At 39.5% G+C, this 19,570-nt stretch overlaps 1 protein-coding gene across 10 annotated transcripts in view; it reads left to right on the forward strand.

The window, feature by feature from the left end:
• kiaa0586 (KIAA0586 ortholog) overlaps positions 1-19,570 on the forward strand; it is a 530,738-nt gene that overhangs the window by 228,777 nt on the left and 282,391 nt on the right. For all 10 annotated transcript variants that reach the window (XR_006312780.2, XM_043697765.2, XM_087989896.1 and 7 more), the window contains one exon: positions 12,393-12,619. Coding sequence is in view for 9 of the 10 variants with exons in the window: in XM_043697765.2 (XP_043553700.2) it covers positions 12,393-12,619 (227 nt within the window). In the remaining variant the exon portion in view is untranslated. The remainder of the gene's footprint in view (positions 1-12,392; positions 12,620-19,570) is intronic.

Below are 19,570 nucleotides of genomic sequence, written 5' to 3' on the forward strand. Positions count from 1 at the left end.
ATTTGTATAACTAATACCGTATTGATCTTTAATGGTGGCGTAAAGTTGCATTTGCATCTAAATTTTAAAAATGGCTTAATTTGTACATATGCAACAAAAGTTTCTTGCTTGCCAGAAGAGTGCCAGAATCTACAGTAAAGATACCAACCTTTGTATTCATTACCATGTTTGTTGTTAGTAAAGTATGAGATAGATGCATCTTTTTTTTTTGAGCTGCAAAAACGGTAAGGATGACATTGCTGATTTTGTGAATGGCTACTATACCATAATCATCATAAACGTCAGGCAAAGTCTTGCCTTTTCTCACTTAAGATTGAGATTTGCATATAATGGACTCCCCTTCCAAAGGAAAATGATATTAAGGACGGAATTTTCCCACTAGGGGTGTTAAAAGGAGTTGGGACGATTTCTGAATCCCAAACCTACCCCCACAGAATGAAGCAGCCTTTCATGGATTTTGACCAAGGCAAGGAAGCAAGGTACCTTCAACTAGAAGTGCCAAGTGAATAATCCATTTCAGCCTCCTCCAGCAGTCCCCAGCATAACAGATACCAGCCTTAAGCCAATTTCATTCCGCATGATATTAAAAGACAGTTGGACACACTGGATACTGCAAAGACTACCGGCCTGGATAACATTCCAGCAACAGTACTGAAGGCTTGTGCTCCAGAACTTGCTGCTCCTCTAGTCAAGCTCTTCCATACAGTTACAACACTGGCATCTACCTAACAATGTGGGAAAATACCCAGGTATGTCCTGTACATAAAAAGCAACATAAATCCAACCCAACCAATTACCTGCCCCATCAGTCTGCTCTCAAGCATCAGTAAAGTGATAGAAGGTGTCATCAACAGTGCTATCAAGTAACAACTGCTCAGCAATAACCAGCTCAGTGGCACCCAGTAGCTCCTAAACTCATGACAACTGATTCAAATATGGACAAAAGGGCTGAATTCCAGTGATGAGATTAGAGTGACAGACCTTGACACCATAGTTGCATTTGACCAAATGTGGCATCAAGGAGCAGTGACAAAACTGTAATCAGTTGGTATCGGGGGCAAACTCTCCGCTGGTTGAAGTCATATCTGGCAATTAGGAAGATAGTCGCGCTTGTTGGAGGTCAGCCATCTCGGCTCCAGGACATCTCTGCAGGAGTTCCTCAGGGTAGTTTCCTAGGCCCAACCATCCTCAGCTGTTTCATCAATGAACTTCTCTCCATCATGAGGTCAGAAGTGGGGATGTTCACTGATGATTGCACCATGGCCAGCATCTTTTGCGACTTCTCAGACACTGAAACAACCCATGTCCAGATGCAGCAAGATCTGGACAATATCAGGCTTGGGCAAAGTAATATTCGTCCCACACAGCCAGGCAGTGGTCATCACCGATAAGAGACGATCTGACCACCACCACTTCATATTCACATGTGTTACCATCACTGAATTCGCCAGTATTGACATCCTGGGAGTTGACATTGATCATAAATTCAACGGGACTTACTACATAAACAGTGGCTAAAGAGAAGGTCAGAGGCTGGGAATACTGTGACAGGTAACTCACCTCCTGACTTCCCAAAGCCTGTCCATCATCTACAAGGCACAAGTCAGGAGAGTGATGGAATACTCACCAGTTGTCTGGCTGAGTACACCTCCAGAAACACTCAAGAAGCTTGACACCATCCAGGACAAATCAGCCTGCTTAATTAGCACGACATCCACAAGCATCCACGCTCTCCACACTGACACTCAGTAGTAGCAGTGTGTACTATGTGCAAGATGCACTGCAGAAATTCACGAAAGATTCTCAGGCAGCACTTTCCAAACCCTCAACCACTTCCACCTAGAAGGACAAAGGAAATAGTAGCACCACCACCTTCAAGTTCCCTTCAAGACACTCGCCATCCTAACTTGGAAATATATTGGTGTTCCTTCACTGTTGCTGGGTCAAAATCCTGGAATTCTCTCCCAAAGGAAATTGTGGGTCAGCCCACAGCAGGTGGACAGTAGTGGTTCAAGAAGACAGCTCACTACCATCACCTCACGGGCAACTAGGGACAAGCAATAAATGCTTGTCAGCCAGCGATGCCTACATTCCATCAATGAATTTTTAAAAAAGGTTCCCTGTCTGAATAAGAGCAGCTGGTGGGCTCTTGAAGTTTAATGGCTACAAGAGAGAACCGCCCAACTGCAATAAAGTTGAAGCAACATGAAAGTACTATCTTGGTAATGGAAAAAGCAACCAGCTCACCTTTGCGAGCCTTTGGCCTGCTTGGGATACTATCACCCAAGTTACTGAATCAGGAATCTAGTAGAAGTTTGGAACTTTTTTTAATCTACATTAACCTGGCTCTTACTAAGTCTAATTGACTGCTTCCCTTCTGGGTACAAGCCTGAATCTGCCTCCTGCAAAAGCCTGCATTAGTATGAATATTTTCAGTATTAGTATGAGACCTTTCCATCTCCATTCCTACCCTTTGTGGAGCCCAAAAGTCTTGCCTTTATAGTTTTATAATGCAGAAGCTGTAAAGTACCAACAGTATAGAACAGATACACGCGGTTTTGCTAACAGATATCAAAAGTTAAACTTGCAGCAATAAAAATGTAATGTTTCTGCACCATAAGTTTGAGTCCAGGATTGCATGTAAAAACTTCAGTGTTATGTTTATTGGTAAAATGAAGACAAAAATAGCATGGTGGAAGATTTATTTCATGTGAAAAGTGTGATGGAACAATTCATGAAAAGCGGGTAATGCGCAGGAAAAAACAATCCCCTCCTTCTGATCATCAAACATGCACATCCAGTTGAACTGGCACACTGTGATAAGTCTGACCAGCTGGGGAAAAAAACCTAAGAAAACTAGTGTTACAATTAACCTGAGGTAACCATTTGATTGAAAATGGTGTGCAAATCAAAAGAAGACCAAAGAAATGTTTCATAGCATTGTCACAACATGCTTCAAGATTGTACCACTGCTTCCAGAAGCAATGAGCAGCCATAGCTTCATGCTGAATATTACCAAGTGCATTCAAGTGTACCAACATCTTTACAAGCAGATAAGAAAAATCATGGGATACAAACCTGAGTAAATTGCCTCCCTTCTCAAGGTTGCAGATTTTCTCAATCTTGAAAATATTGAAGGAGCAAGTAGGTGTTGATATTCCCATGGGATCCTAAATCCCTTTAATCTTTTGACACCATTAATTGGCTTTCAAAGTGGTGGGGGGATTAGAAGCCCATTGCAAGAACTATAAAACTGTCAGGTAGCTATCTCACAATATATTTTTATCATCAATTTGATGAAGGCTGAGATTATCAGCTAAAATGGCTCGTTTGATCATTTGCCAGACTTTGCTATGGTAACATATATATAGACCAGTGCTTTGCAGAGATTTATTCATGCCGCCTTAATAAAAATTGTCCAGTATTGTTGCTGCAGTTACTTGGTTATAGTTACAGTTGGTTCCATTTCAATTGATCTGCATCTGTGAAATATATCAAATACTTCCATATTTTTAAAATTGATTGACTATTCTTCCGTGAGCAGCTCCTGAGCACTGAACTAATATAATGGCTGGAATGTAGTGCATCCCTGTGAATGACTGTCAGGTGGGGTGTGATGTAAAATTGGGTAAAATTGTGATGATGCCATGTCTGTTGCCTGCCTGCACCTGTTGAGATTTTATTAGCAGCAGGAAAGGTATTGGCTACCCTGCCAATCCTTTGGCCAATTGAGGTGGTTACAAACCTCCTTCTACACCAGCTGATATTTTAAATCTATATCAGGGCGACTGAACGCCAATTCGTAGAGCAGTTCAAGGAACATGGATGGTTTGCACGCACCAAACAACCCATCACCCTGTGACCAACCACTTCAACTCCCCTTCACACTCCCCTAAGGACATACAAATCCTGGCCCTCCTCCACCGCAAAATCAAAGCCATCCACAAATTGGAGGAAAAACATCTTATCTTTCGCCTCAGGACCATACAACCACATGGCATCAACATTGACTTTACCAGTTTCCATATCTCCCCACCCCCCCCTCCCAGATCCAACTCTCCAACTCAGCACCACCCTCTTGACCTGACCTACTCTGTCCATCTTCCTTCCCACCTTTCTGCTCCATCCTCCCCACTGACCTATCGCAATCACCTCCCACCTGCATCCACCTACTGCCATCCTACCTATTATCTCTCCACACACCCTATTTATCTCTCAGCCCCCTTCTCTCTCCCACCCAACATTCCTGAAAAAGGGCTTATGCCCAAGATGTCAACTCTCCTGCTCCTCAGGTGCTGCCTGACCTGATGTGCTTTTCCAGCACCACACTTTTCAACTCTGAGTCTCCAGCATCTGTTGTCCTCTCTTTCTCCCGAGCCAACCTTGCTCTAGCAAATCACAACTTATTTCTGTCCTCGTTCCAGGTCTCCCAAAATTTAGGGCTGTCTGTAGTCTCAGCAGTCCCTCCATTCCCAGAAGTGCTGGCAGTCATTTGATTGGTCATTAGTTGGAATCCTACCTCCAAGAGCTGCTGACTAATGACTGTAAAATCACTTCATAACTGTATCCTGGTGGTGATTTTTGCACTGTAAGCACAAGCTCAACCTGTTTTGGTGAAGATTAGAAATACCAGGGATAACATTGTGAGTGTGATTACTCTTCATTCCCGTTTTTGGTTTGCTGCACTTAGAAATTGTGCAAATTGCAAGACATGACCAAGAGTAATTTTTATCCCTTTTTTCTCCCATAATGAAGCAAACAACTAAATACCAAGCAAACTTTTTGGTGATAAACAATGTGCAGCAATATCAAATCAGCAAAGTAAAGCATACCCAGTGACCAGTCAGTATTGGCAATACATATCCATGTTGCCCAGTGTAAGTGCAGTTCTTCTATAATTTATTGTAATAATCTTGCTTGTGTTCAGGAGCATGCATCTCGATGTATATTGCAATGTCACATTGTGTTACTAAGTCTGAATTTTACTTATTTAATTTAGACCAAGGTAGGGTTAAAAAAACAGTGCGATAATACAAGAAACATTGCATATTAACTGCCCTTTCCTAGTGGATTAGCACTTAGATCAGACTGTTCTGAAATTTCGGTGGCTTTTGTACCAGTGTTTATTGATTATGGTTACACATTCATCGACTCATAGAAAATTCAGCAAAGAAGGAACAAGATACCTTGACATTCCTTATGAAGAACAGATCAGTTAGCTCTTCCCTTCATCTCCTTCATCTTGCTGTAATATTTTCCTCTGTCAAATATTTATCCAATTTCCTTTTACAAAATTGCAACGGAATCTGTTACAATTTCCTTAATTAGTAGTTTCCTTATTTTGTAATTTTCAACCTTTGTAAATTAATTTTCAGTAATCATGTTTTTTTGAAATTAAAATTTGGGTGCTTAATTGTGTCCCCTTTAATTTTGATATGTTCTGTGACATTTTCAAAGTTAAGGCAAATTAACATTTTAAGAAGTGATGATTCATACATGGTTTTGTGCAGCTTCAACCCACCAATAGATTCTATAATTGATATGAAGTGGGAAAAATGTTCTGCCATTTGGCCTTTTAAAATTATGATACATTAAATGCTATCGTGAAAACTGAATGTGGCAAGTTAATTACACAGACGTATTGGCTTCCGCTATTTACAGGCTTCAGTCAACAGCAGTAACTTTCATTTAAACAGTGCCTTTAACATACATAATGGCCAAAGGCACATCACATAACTAAGGGAAAAAGTGTGAGTATTCATGTGAATGTCATTATATATTATCAAGAAATGGGTGAAGGCACTGGATATGGAAAAATGGGCCTTGACAATATTCTGGCACTAGCACTGAAGAACATTTTCATCCTTAGCCAAGTTATTCCAGTATTACTACAACATTAGTGTCTACCTGGCAATGTGGAAATATGCCCAGATATATCTCAACACCAAAAAGCAATACAACCCCAGCCTTGCCAGTTACCACCCAGCAGTCTAGTTCTGATTATCAGGAAAGTAATGGAAGGGGTTGTCAACAGTGCTGTCAGGTGACACTTACTCAGCAATAACACGCTCACTGATCATGAACTTGGGTTGTACCAGGGCCACTCTGCTCCAGATCTCATTTCAGCCTTGGTCTGAACATGTAAGCAGCACTACCTGCAAGTTTCTGTCTGATCCAAAATAGTGGCTGGCACATTCACACCAGAGTTAAATACACACATCGCCAACACTATTGGATTCCTTTTTCTTTCATTACCATTTAATTTGTCCTCAGTCTTCCCCTGAATGTCCCAGCCAATGTCAGTTATTAACATTTGAAGTTAGCATGGAAATTTTAATCATCACATGCAACTTCCTTTATTTTCAGGTGATTGCAGGAGCTTGTGTCTGTCCAAGAGCCTGTAGCATGAGCTCCAAACTGGCCAACTGGCATGAAAACAGCATTGCATGCTAACTGATGTCCTGATGTATCTGTTCTGCATTCTTCTAGCTAATGTTAAGTGTGTATGTATCAAAGTGCCATCGATCACACTTCATGGTGGACAGATGTATGGACATTGTGGATGCCTGTTTGGAACAATAAGGATCTCTCACAAAACAGATTGTACTCTGCCCAAATTCTTTTCCACATAATTGGTATAACCCTGATGGAGAACAGCATACATAAAAATACTTCAGATTACCTTTTATGTGTTTTTATTACAGTGTTACACAGTCTGCTGTCTATTTTCTCAGAGGAAGATTTAAAAGAATTTAATAAATTTTGCAATCTCGCCTTTTTGATATACCAGTTATTTATGGTTTTGACCTGGCCACTGTCGATTGAAGAGATAATAGACAGTTCTGTAAGTAGGTTGTTCTTTCTGTTTGGTTCAGTGTTTGAATTTTGCAGTACTGGTTATTCTCCGTGTTGCTGCCATTGGCAGATAATCCTCATTCTGTCAAGAAAACGCCAGCACTCACAAGAGACTTGCCAAGACTCAAGATTCAGACAGTTGAATCCAGCTGAGTTACAGGCAGAACAAATGAACATGCAGCCAGTAAGAAAAGCTGCTAATTTGCACGAATGTATATGCACTTATTTGATCCAATCAGTATGTGAAGTGGATTGTTTATAATGGTAACTGAATTCTTCTATTTGAAACTGTAATGTTTCATTCAATCTCTGGTTCCAGTTGATGGACGGTGAGATAAAATTACTGGAAGGCCACACCAAGTCTTGGTAAACTAGTTCCTGCAGACCTCATTGAAGAGTACCCTACCTGGTATAGGCAGCAAATGTGTGCTTGTGGAATGCTTATCCATTTTTACTCTTTATATTCAGAATTATATATTTCATGCTTGGTTCCAAGATGGTGCATTTCTCTTAAGTACTGCAGATCAATATATTTGATCCCTATGGGGTCCCTTTACATTGCCAGTTTCAGACAAGTCCATGTATAGTACAGCACTTGAGCAGTTGAACCAAATTAAATTAAGCATACGGTGTATAGAACTTCCTTTGCCAAAACTAAATAAGATGACTACTCGCTGTACTGGAGTATTTGGCATCTACTGGTATCATCTTACATCTGTGCAAAGACTTTTGAGTTATATTGGCATGTTTGTGTAGAGTATCACCATATTCTGATTCAAGCCGAGAGACTAATCCCTTTACATATTTTTGATTAGTCCTGCTACAGTGGAATACTCTAATTTATAGTGGTTATTGATCTAACTTTGGAATCAAGACTTTATTCAGAGATTTCTACCTCTAAATTGTTGCAATAGTTGGCGCAATTTATTAAATTTCTTACTGGTTTTAACGGGATTTGACTATCTCTTCCCTGTTCATAATCAATAGGATTTTACCTCAGCCAGGTGGGTGATGTGCTGCTTTGCCCCTGTCTCTTTGTTAGTTTCTAAATATAATACTTCAAAAATACTAGATGGATTTTATCAAAACTTGACACACAGGGCAAGGCCCAACGAAGAACTGATCAGATTTTCATGAAGTTCTGAATCTGAATCCTGTTGTTAAAATTTGAGTAGAGTTTTCAGAACAACTTATTGACAGTTACCAGCTATACAGTGAACAATTTAGGGGCAGGGACATAAGGAGGATGAGGAACTTAAGAAAGAAAGGAAAATGGGAGGCAATCTTGATGGCCACTTTCTAGCTAAGGTGTCCTTGAAAATCTCATCCAAGTATGATACTAGTAACTACAACTTCATTTCCCACTTATTAACAGTCCCATGCCTTACCTTCCTTGTCCTATGACAATAACTGCCTAGCAAAATAGTAAAAATAAAAAGATAATCCAAAATAACATTCCAAACTAAACTTATTACTTAAGATTTTCCATATTGTCTGCAAAAATCACCTCACCACCAGTGCATTTCTGTCTTCTGTGCATCTTTACCATCCATGGTGCTTGTATACAGTAGTTACAACAAGGCTGTTTAGTTTGCATAAATTGCAAATCATCTTGAAGGTCTACCTTGAGAAACTCTAGTCAAGGAGCTCTGGCTATTACCTTACCATAGGTGGCTGAAATCTGGGCAGCCTGGATGATTTAGCTACAATAGCAAGTGCACTAGCAGTGCAGTAGAAACAAGAGGAAGAATGCTATCTCTCTAAGAGAAGGCAGAAATGACCCTTCTCCAAGGATCACATTTTACTCCTACAGGGCAATTGCTACAATTCCTAGTAATTTCTTCAGGATAATTTGCTGGTTTTGTTGTGAAACTCTGCAAGCATCATTGCACACTTGTTATAATCTCAGTAAAGGTTGGTAACTTTTCTGGAAAAAACATTGAGATGCCAATTTTCTACTAAATAAAAATAAAAGCTTCCACAGTTTAAAACAGAAAAACTTTTTACTCTAGTGAGAGTCGAACAAAGTGAACAATAAACAATGAACAGAGAATGACTGCCCTTCACACAAAGTCTGCATTTGACTGAGTATGACATCAAGGAGCCCTAGCAAAACTGAAGTCAATGACAATTAGGAGGAAACTCTGCACTTACTGGAGTTATACCTTGCACAAAGGAAGATAGTTGTTAATCTTATTGGATATTAAGCATTTTAGTCCAAGGCCATCACTGCAGGAGGTTTCTCAGGGTAATATTGAAAAACCAACCATCTTCAGCTGCTTCCTCATTGACCTTCCATCATCAAGCCTGACGTTTTTATAGTCGGTATATACTTAGTCTGAGTTTTTTGAAATAGTCTCTTAAATGTCTCTTACTGTGCCCCTGTTGATTTATCACCCTAACCTCGTATGCCAGTTCATTTCAGCTAGCTCAGCTTTCATGCCCACCTTATGTAAGTTTAAAATACTAGTCTTTGACTCAATGTTCTTCCTTCCAAACTGAATGTAAAATTCAGTCATATTGTGGTCACTACTATCTCGGAATGCCTTTATTCTGATGTAACTAATCAGTCCACAAAAATAAGTCATATCACTTTGCTTATACAGTTTCTGTCATGAATTCTTATTGTTTAATTAGTTATCCTGTCTGACCTGTGTCACAGATGTTGGGCTACCCTTCAAGGTCCCTAACAGTCCCATACTTTTCTGCACAGTGTTTCTTTATTTAAATGCTGCATATGGTTTCTATTAACTTATGTCGTCATATCCTTCAATATTCAAGACCCAATCCTTGTCATCCTGCAGTCATGCCTTTGTAATGATCAGATTATAATTATTTATTTCAGTGTGCACTATCAATTTGTTTACTTTGTTATAAATGCTACATGCATTCAGATACAGACCTTTTACTTCTGATTTTTAATTACCTTTGTAACATGTAGTCTTGACTGTTCATCCATTCTTAGGCTATTTGTCTCTGTCCCTGTCTGCTATTCTGTGACTGTCATTTCCCATATTACAAACTCCCTCTCTTAACTTGTCTTCAGGTAATAGTCTAGAGATTGTAAGCTTTGAGGTTCTGATTTTAAATTTAGTGCTCTCTATGCCAAACCACTTTTGTAGTTTCACTTGTTATTGGTATATACATGGACTAAGACAAGTGGAGGTTTCCCTTCCCTTTGCAAGTTCCTCTCCCAGCAGACACAGATGTCCAGAATACCGACGGTCCAAAACACAGTCTGAAATGTTGCATTTTTGCTGCAGATAATGGTGTCAATCGTCTTCGATATAGTATCAAATATTGAATTTCCATACTGAAATCCCCATCTCATCCATGGTGAAGAAGGCAAATGCTACATTGGCCTTCATAGTGAGAAGATTCAAGTACAGGAGCAAGGGTTGTCTTGCTGCAATTTTACAGAGCTTCAATGAGACCATGCCTGGAGTAGTGTGCGCTGTTTTGGTCTTCTCAGCTGAGGAAGGATGCTCTGGTTATGGAGAGAGTGAACAAAAGAGTTACCAGTCTGATTCCTCAGATGGCAGGACTGGTGTATGAAGAGGTACTGGAACAGTCAGAAAAGTGGGGGCGGTTGGGGGGGAGGTGGGGGTGGGTGGAGGTGAATCCTATAATATTCTAACAGGACTATACAAGGTAAATGCAGGAAAGATGAGAAAAATCCAGAAAGTGGTGAGTCTGTGGAATTCTCTGCCACAGAAAATGGTTGAGGCCAAAACATTGACTATTTTTTTCAAGAAGGAGTTAGATATAGTTCTTAGGGCAAAAGGGATTAAAGCGGTGGGCTGAAAGCAGGAAGAGAGTACTGACTTGGACGATCAGCCATTATCATGTTAAATGGTGGAGCAGGCTTGAAGTCAAGTGACCTATTCTGAAGAAGGGCCTGTGCCCGAAACGTCGAATCTCCTGTTCCCTGGATGCTGCCTGACCTGCTGTGCTGTTCCAGCAATAAAGTTTCAACCTATTCTTCCTCCTATTTTCTATGTTTCTATTACAGTAGCCTCCAAACGCTCTTACACTGCAGCCTTGACTCATCATCCAGAGTGCCTTTCATAATGAGTTGTAATTAATTATTCAGTAATATTATTCACATACTTATGTTGTCCTTCCACCTAAAACAAGGTCAGAACATACATGGGAATGCAACCAACTTTAAGTTCACCTGCATGCCACTCATCATCCTGACTTTGAACTCCATATAGCAGTTCATTCACTGTTGCTGGGTCATAATTCTGGAACCCCCTTCCTAATGGTACTGTGGGTGTACAATGACTGTAGCAGTCCAAAAGGACAGCTTACCTCCGCCTGAAGGACATTTTATTTTAGGCAATAAATGCTGGCTTCATGAATGACATCCAAATCCTATGAAAGAATCAAAGACAAATATTTAGGGGAGAATCAAAGATGGAGGGGGCAATGGGATGTGAGAAGGACAAATGGGTATGAGGACACCATTGTCACTACAGGCCTTTCTGGATGGGCATCCGAATAATGGGTAATGACATCTTCTCAATGAAGTTTAGGAAATTCAGGTGTGTCTGTCCCTTCCTTGTTTGCTCCTGCTACCTGTTTCTGCAAGAAAGTGGCAAGTATGTTATTGAGTGTCAGATTCTGGGGCTATTAAATTTAGTCCTCAGAATTTTTATCAATAGCATGAAATATGGAATAAAGTAATATGATTAGGAGATATTGGCTTACCTCACTTTTGTTCTTTCAATCCTTATTCATGATCATTGCAGGCTTCTGTTAGTGAAACACTAATCTGCTTTTCTGTTTTCCCTGTTTGTTAGCAATCTGTGCAGTTCATTTTCTATTGCTTCAACTAAACTTCATTTCATCCCATTGAAAATAATTTTTGCAATGCTATTTAATGAGAAATTTAAGTGAATTTATAGAATTCCTTGCATATTTATATATTTAAAGATGGAATTTTCTTTTTCGAGGAAAGAAATGTAAAAGTGTAATACTTTTAACAGTTGACAGCAAATGCGTTACACTTATTCTGAGGTCAATAATGTTTTTATTCAGTATGTTTGAAGAAAAGAAAACTTCTCAATTAACTCTTACGAGATTTCATTCCTTTCATCATTCATTGAAGGTTTGAAATACATTTTCATTTCATTGTAATCCAGAATGACTTTTTTACCAATAAAATATCCAATAATGCTGAGATTAAAATCAGTTTTGGTTTTCTAAAAGAACATTGATAGTTTTAGACACAAGATGAATGTGTTTTGCTCATGCAGAAGTCTGACAATAGCTTTGTGTTCTTTCAATGCAACTATACATTGTTAGTTTTACATCTATTTATTTTGCCACTGAAAAGAAATATGCTGCAGTTACTTTGTTAAAAAGTAAGAAGTAGAAGTGCATAAATTTGACATATTTAATGTGAATATGTGAATGTATTTATTAACATTTTATTAGCTTATGAATATGCTTGTAGTAGTCCATAATTTTTTTTTGTCAACTTTTCTCATTTTTATCTACCAAAGCATAATCTAAAATCCTTTCAATTCCAGCTCAAACAGCCTACCTGTATTGGCAGACAGGCAAACTCCAGTCATTCTCAGAAGCCTTCGCTGCTTCAATCAGTAAAAGCACCAATATCAATGTTTGAAGATGCTGAAAGAATTCTGCGTGAAGTGCAAACTAATAAGAAATTCATTGAAGAAAATCTGCATGCAATTGCTCAAGCAAAGGACAGCACTTCTGTATATTCATTAATTGATTCTTTGGCTGCAGACAGGTAAGGAAGGAATTTCTAAAAGGAAAATTGGTCAGTCCGACATGTCTGGGTTTAATGCTTTTGGGGAAGTCTATTTTTTGTGCACAATGAAAAATATTGACAGATGCCTGTGTCAACCAAAAGTAGACTAAACGCACCATTTTGTTGCAGAGTTACTACTGCTGTTCCTCAAATTTACTGAATGAAAATCATGAGTGTGACTATTTCTCATATCAGACGTCAGCATCTTCAGTAGTTTTGCCAAAATGAGGAAGTAGTATGATGCCCACCAGAAAATGAATTGTAATTGTGCAAACCAATTTCACCAAGCACTCTTACAGTTGGCAGGCAGGATGCTTTCTGAAACTAGAGAAAAGATTGGTTAATTTGCCAGTGTGCCATTTATTTTTCAAATAATACAAGTAGGACCAGTAAGTGTAAAAGTAAATTTACTGGAGTTGTGTGATATCTGAAATAAAAAGTAAAAGAAACACTATAAATACACAGCAGATCTTCAAGATTCACGGAGTTACTGTTTGGTATGACCTTTCATCAGAATGGATATGTTATGAGGAGTGACAGACAATAAGGAAGTACCATGAAAGAAGGAACAAAAATGAAATGCCAAAAGGAATGAAATGAAAATGGAGATAGGGCAAGCAAAGGAACAGAAAATGGGTTTAGAAGTGTAAATGATGATTGCAAAATTAATATCATCTGATATTTTAAAAAACATGAAGTTAGGATTATTATTTGAAATAGTTAAACTCATGTTACTTTCTGAAAGCTGTAAAGTATCTAAGCAAAAGATGTTATTCTGTAAACACCTATTGAAAATACACTTCATTCAAATAGAATAGGAGTCAAGATAGACATGAGCAGAGAATTAAAATTGTTGACAGGTTGAATGTTTGAACCTTAGGGACATGCTTGAGGGCTGAAAGGGTGTCCCACAAAATGATCATCAGAAAGACGTTTGGCATGCTTGCCTTCATTGGCCAGAATGTTGAGTATGGGAGTGGGCATGTCGTGTTGCGGCTATATAAGGTATTGGTGAGGCCATTTTTAGAATACATGAATTTTGGTCAATATGCTATAGGAAGGATGTTGTTAAAGTTGAAAGGCTTCAGAAAAGCTTTCCCAGGATGTTGCCAGGATTGTGGAGGTTTGAGTAGACTGGGACATTTTACCTTGGATTGTAGGAGGCAGAGGGAAATCCATGCCCCTCATGATTTTATAAGGTGAATAGCCAAGATCATTTCCCCAGGGTAGAGGTCCAAAACTAGAGGGCATAGGTTTAAGATGAGAGGGGAAAGATTTAAAAGGGACTGAAGAGACAGAGGATGATGGGTGAATGGAATAAGCTGTCAGAGGAGATGGTGGAGGCTGATTCGATTACAACATTTAAAAGACATCTGGATGGGTATATGTTTAGGAAAGGTTTAGAGAGATATTGGCCAAACGCTGGTAAATGGGACTAGATTAGTTTAGGATATCTGGTCAGCGTGGACCAGTTGAATTGAAGGGTCTGCTTCCATGCTGTATGACTCTGTGACTCTATTTGAACACAGGATCTCAGAACTGAGAGACAAGTCTAATGATGAGCAACACACCTCCATTTGCAATTGTTTTATGGGTTTGAGTATAACATCACTGGTTTCAGCAGTGACCTACATTTGCTTTTTAATTAATGTTCTGCTATCCCATTTGAAATTTCAAATAAATGGATGTTTTTATTGTTCACACCCCCCATTACACATTAGGCATATATTTTCCTAATTCCCTAACTTAACAATTAATATAGCACCCTCCATTCTGTCTACAATTTATTATATCACCTAATTAGATTTGTTAGCAAATTGTCATACTGTTACCTTAATGCCCATGTTCAGATCATTTATGTAAATATCACTTATAAAGTCAAGCAATGCAGTTAATGGCAGAGAACTGCTCTATAACATGCTAATTGGTTTTCATGATGAGTAATAACTGAAACTATTAAACAATACACCTTTTAATTGTGCAAAAATGAAAGGGAAAAAATATCAACGTGAATCTTCAAGCTAATATTGTGCATATTGTGACTGTAATATCTTCAGTCTGAAAATTGTTGTTCCAAAAGAACAATTATCTGGAAATTCTTTGAGCAGACTCAAGCAACCTTTAGTATCATGTTAGTGTGACACTTTGGGACCAGATACATGGAAGATGCAGTACTTGGATAAATAAAACCTTTTTTTTAACTGCTTTAAATTATATTGTCATTGTTTTATGTTTGGATCAGAAGTTGGCGAGCTAAAAAAAGACAGAGGGTGGCAGTTGATGGGAAATGTTCATCTTGGAGTTCAGTTACTAGGGGTGTACTGCAAAGATTTGTTTTGGGGCCACTGCTGTTTGTCATTTTTCTAAATAACCTCAATGAGGTCATAGTAGGATGCGTTAGTAAATTTACAGATGACACTAAGTTCGGTGAAGTTGTGGATACCGCTGAAGGATGTTGCAGGTTACAGAGAGGACATAGGTAATCTGCAGAGCTGGGCTGAGATGTAACAAATGGAGTTTAATACAGAAAAGTGTGAGGTGATTCACTTTGGAAGGAGCAACAGGAATAAGGTGTACTGGGCTAACAATTCTTGGTAGTGTGGATGAGCGGAAAGATCTCATTGTCCATGTACATAGGTCCTTGAAAATCTTCACCCAGGTTGATAGGGTTGTTAAAAAGACATACAGTGTGTTAGCTTTTATTGGTAGAGGGATTGTGTTTCGGAGCTACGAGGTCATGTTGCAGCTGTATAAATCTCTGGTGCGGTCGCACTTGGAGTTTTGCGTACAGTTCTGGTCACTGCATTTCAGGAAGGATGTGGAAGCTTTGGAGAGGGTTCAGAGGAGATTTATTAGGATGTTGCCTGGTATGAAGAGAAAGTCTGAGGGACTTGAGGCTGTTTTCGTTAGAGAGAAGAAGGTTGAGAGGTGACTTAATTGAGACATATAAATAATCAGAGGGTTAGATAGGGTGGACAATGAGAGCCTTTTTCCTTGGATGGCTTGCACGAGAAGATAGAGCTTTAAATTGAGAGGTGATAGACATAGGACAGATGTCAGAGATAGTTCTTCACTCAGAGTAGTAGGGGTTGGAATGGCCTGCCTGCAACAGTAGTAAATTCTCCGGTTTTAAGGGCATTTAAATGGTCATTGGAAAGACATATGGATGAAAACGGAATAGTGTAGGGTAGGTGGGCTTCAGATTGGTTCCACAGGTTGGCACAACATCGAGGGCTGAAGGGCCTGTACTGCACTGTAATGTTCTTATAGATATACTGTATATTTATATCCATGTCATGTTCTCATTCACACACTTGTAGTTATGCATTCTACTACCATTCTTTAATCCAAGAAATTCCAAAATGATTGAGTCCCAGGAATTCCTGACTGGAGAAATTGCAGTTTATTTTCCTTCTCAAAACTTTTATGGAACTTTTTTTGTATTTGATGACATTTTATTATTTTCTTTTCTCTCCCCCCACCACCTTTTATGTATTAGCCTTGCTTTGAAATGACAGAAATTCTAGGTCACTGATGCACCCACATATTGTTATAACTGATCCTTGAACAGCCAGAATGTTAGTTGCTACAGATAAATGTGCTCATAAAAAATAATGCATATGCAATTAACTATTGGAGTACCTTGATATGACAAGTCTTGACAGTTAATTGCATGCTGCTTTATCTTATATTTAACTTTACATCAGTAAGAATAGCACAATTGTGCAAAGGTGTTCAGTGTGATTGGTAAGAGTTAGCACAGAAATTTAGACATAACAGCAGTAAAGCTGGAGACACCCAGCAGGTTATGCAGCACGGTGGAGAGAAAAACAGTTCGTATTTCAGGTCTGACCTTTCATCAGAATGGGAAATGTTAAAAATACAATAGGTTTAAGGAAGTGAATGGGGAGAGTTGACAAATGAACAAAATGTCAGGTCTGCAATAGGGCAGAATACAGAAAAGGTAACATAATAAAGGAGTTGGTGATACAGGGCCAAAAGGAGAAGGAATGGAACAAGTAAAGAAATATGAGATGTGTCTGAAGGATGTGATTTCTTTCAGTCTCAACTCTAAGATCTTCTCCCCGTGTCTGGTCATTGTTCATGGATAAGCACAGCTCTTCTGCTGCTCGCTGTTATTTTACAGTTTCAAGTTTCCTGGCTGGAACTGTCGTCTTCACAACATGAAGTGCAATGTCTCCACACCACTATCCTTCACAAGTTGGCCTGAGGAGCTTCTGCAATTTTCTTGAATGGTGGCCCAAGCGGTGTTTAGCCATCAGCCTGTGTCATTTCCGGTACTTCAAGCATTGTTATCACCGACAAACACAGCTTCTACCTTTTCATCATTCCAAAGGGACTGCTCCATCTCTTGCCAACTCCTCAGTGGTTGTCAATGTCCACACCTCTGCCAAGGTACCTTTCTATCCAAGTGCAAGAGATTCAATACTTGCCTTTTCAGTGCCCTGCTGTTCATCATTCAATTCCAAAACATTCCTCCCAGATGAGTGGCGATTTACCTATTTGCTTTTCAGTTTATTAAATGCTGCATGCGCCAACCTTAATGCATTCTGTTTTACACTAGGGACACGAGCATTGATTGGTGGCCACTTTGGAAAACAGAACCTTTGGTCCGCATACAGTAAATCCTCTGTATCTGCAAAATTACGAATCGTGAGTTTACCTATTCGCACCAAAAAAATAAGTAACAACAAAATCAACATCAGCGGGTAAAACTCAGGAATCCGCAATTTTTAACTTTTTTTAAATGAGCTCTGCATTGTCAAATTTCATAATTCATGGAGATTCTCAGGAATGGAACCCTCTCAGATATGGAGGAATGACTGTATGAGATCTTGAGCTTCTAGGTGCCAATCATTTTAATTCACTTTCTTGCTTTTATGCACATGCTGTTTTCTCAGCTTTACTCAGTATTTCAATGTAAGCTCTTTTGATTAGGCACTTGACAAGTTGGAGACTCAAGATGCAGTTCAAGCATTTCGGATTATAACTTGAGTCCCCATTTTATTTTCTGGCTTTGGCTTTATTCTCATTTTTGCTTACCATAACATCTGATAAAGGAACCAAATTAAGTTATTTGGCACATTTAGTCTGCTCAACCATTCGGTCATGGCTGAAATGTTTTTGAAACCCATTGTCCAGCCTTGTTCCCGTAACTTTTGATCCCCTTACTAATTAAGAATGTATCTCTGTCTTAAAGACACTCAATAACTTGGCCTCCATATTCTTCTGTGGCAATGTTTGGTTATTTGCTCAGATGTATTTCATAGAATCATAGAATCCCTACAGTGTGGAGGCAGGCCATTCGGCCCATCGAATCCACACTGTCCCTCCAAGGAGTTTCCCACCCAGATCCACCCCCTATCTTAACCTTGTAAACCTGCAAATCCCACTGCTAATCTACCTTAAATGCACATCCCTGAACACTATGGGCAATTTAGCATGGCCAATGCACCTAACCTGCGCATCTTTGGACTGTGATCTTTCTAAAGATTTCTCAATGTAAGTGTAAGGATTGTGACTTCTGCTTTTAATGGATATTGGGTAAGTGTTTTGGGCCATTATGGGAGCCTATGGGGCATTACTAGAGGGGCCAAGTAGGTATCGCGATGTTAGGGCAAAGAGGGTAAGTGCCAGCGAACTTTACACTTATCTTCAGAACTGAGTCTTCATCTCAGAAAATGTAGGTGAGCCTTCCAACCTGGCAGTCTTGGCCGCGATCTGCCTCAACCCTCCCGCTGGAAACAGCAGGTCTAGCTCCAGCCAGTCCCCAACTCAAAAGTCATGAAAATAGCTTTAGAGAGCACTGTAGTGGTCAAAATGGTACTGTAATGTTGGGAAATTTCCAATCTCCTATCCCATCTTTAAAAATGAAATCCAACCCATAATATCCTACCTGGATTGTAAATTTCAAACATTGAAGATATTTTAAAATTTATTCATGGGATATGAATGAGCACGAAAGGACAGTGACATATTTCAAGTCAGGTGTGTGGCTTGGAGAGGTACCGGCAGGTGGCTTTGTTCCAAGGTTTTTGTTAGTCTTCGTCTCGGTGGTAAAACCGGTTTCGTGGATAGGTTGCCAGTCAAATGGACATTCACGTGGACTTTGCTCTGGATGATGTTGCGTTTCTTGAGGATTGTTGACACTTATTCAGGCAGGTGGAGAGTGTTATATCACTGCTGACTTGTACCTTTTAGATGTGGTCTGACACTGGGAACGTAGAAGGTGAGTTACTCACCACAGAATTCTGAGCCTTGGATTTGCTGTTGTAGTTACTGTATTTGTATTCCCAGTTTATTTTCTGGTCAATGGTAACTGCTTGGATGATGAATATGGGGCATTTAGTGTCACAGTTCTGGGAAGGGGTAGCAATTTAAAACAGAGGTGAGGAGAAATTACTTCTCTCAAAGGGTCATAATCTGTGCATTTCACTATTCGGAGTACAGTGCTTGCCAGGAAGTTGAAAAAATTTTGAGGAGACGGTAGACATATTTTTAGTTAGTAATGAGTTGAAGAGTTATGGGGAATAGACAAGAAAGTGGAGTTGAGGCCAAGATGCGATAAACTATGATTGTACTATACGGCGGAGCAGGCTCGAGGGGCAGAATTGCTTAATCCTGCTCCTTGTTGTTATGTTCTTAAGATGTTGAAACTTTATTGCTGGAACAGCACAGCAGGTCAGGCAGCATCCAGGGAACAGGAGATTCGACGTTTCGGGCACAGGCCCTTCTTTAGGAATGAGCAGAGAGTGTTCAGCAGGAGAAGATAAAAGGTAGGGAGGAGGGACTTGGAGGAGGGGCGTTGGAAATGTGATAGGTGGAAAGAGGTCAAGGTGAGGGTGATAGGTCGGAGTAGGATGGAGGCGGAGAGGTCAAGAAGAAGACTGCAGGTCAGGAAGGCGGCGC

This window comes from Chiloscyllium plagiosum, unplaced genomic scaffold (assembly GCF_037043375.1).
Source record: "Chiloscyllium plagiosum isolate Xiang-an unplaced genomic scaffold, Cpla_swu_hap1 HiC_scaffold_8, whole genome shotgun sequence".
NCBI classification, from domain to species: Eukaryota; Metazoa; Chordata; class Chondrichthyes; order Orectolobiformes; family Hemiscylliidae; genus Chiloscyllium; species Chiloscyllium plagiosum.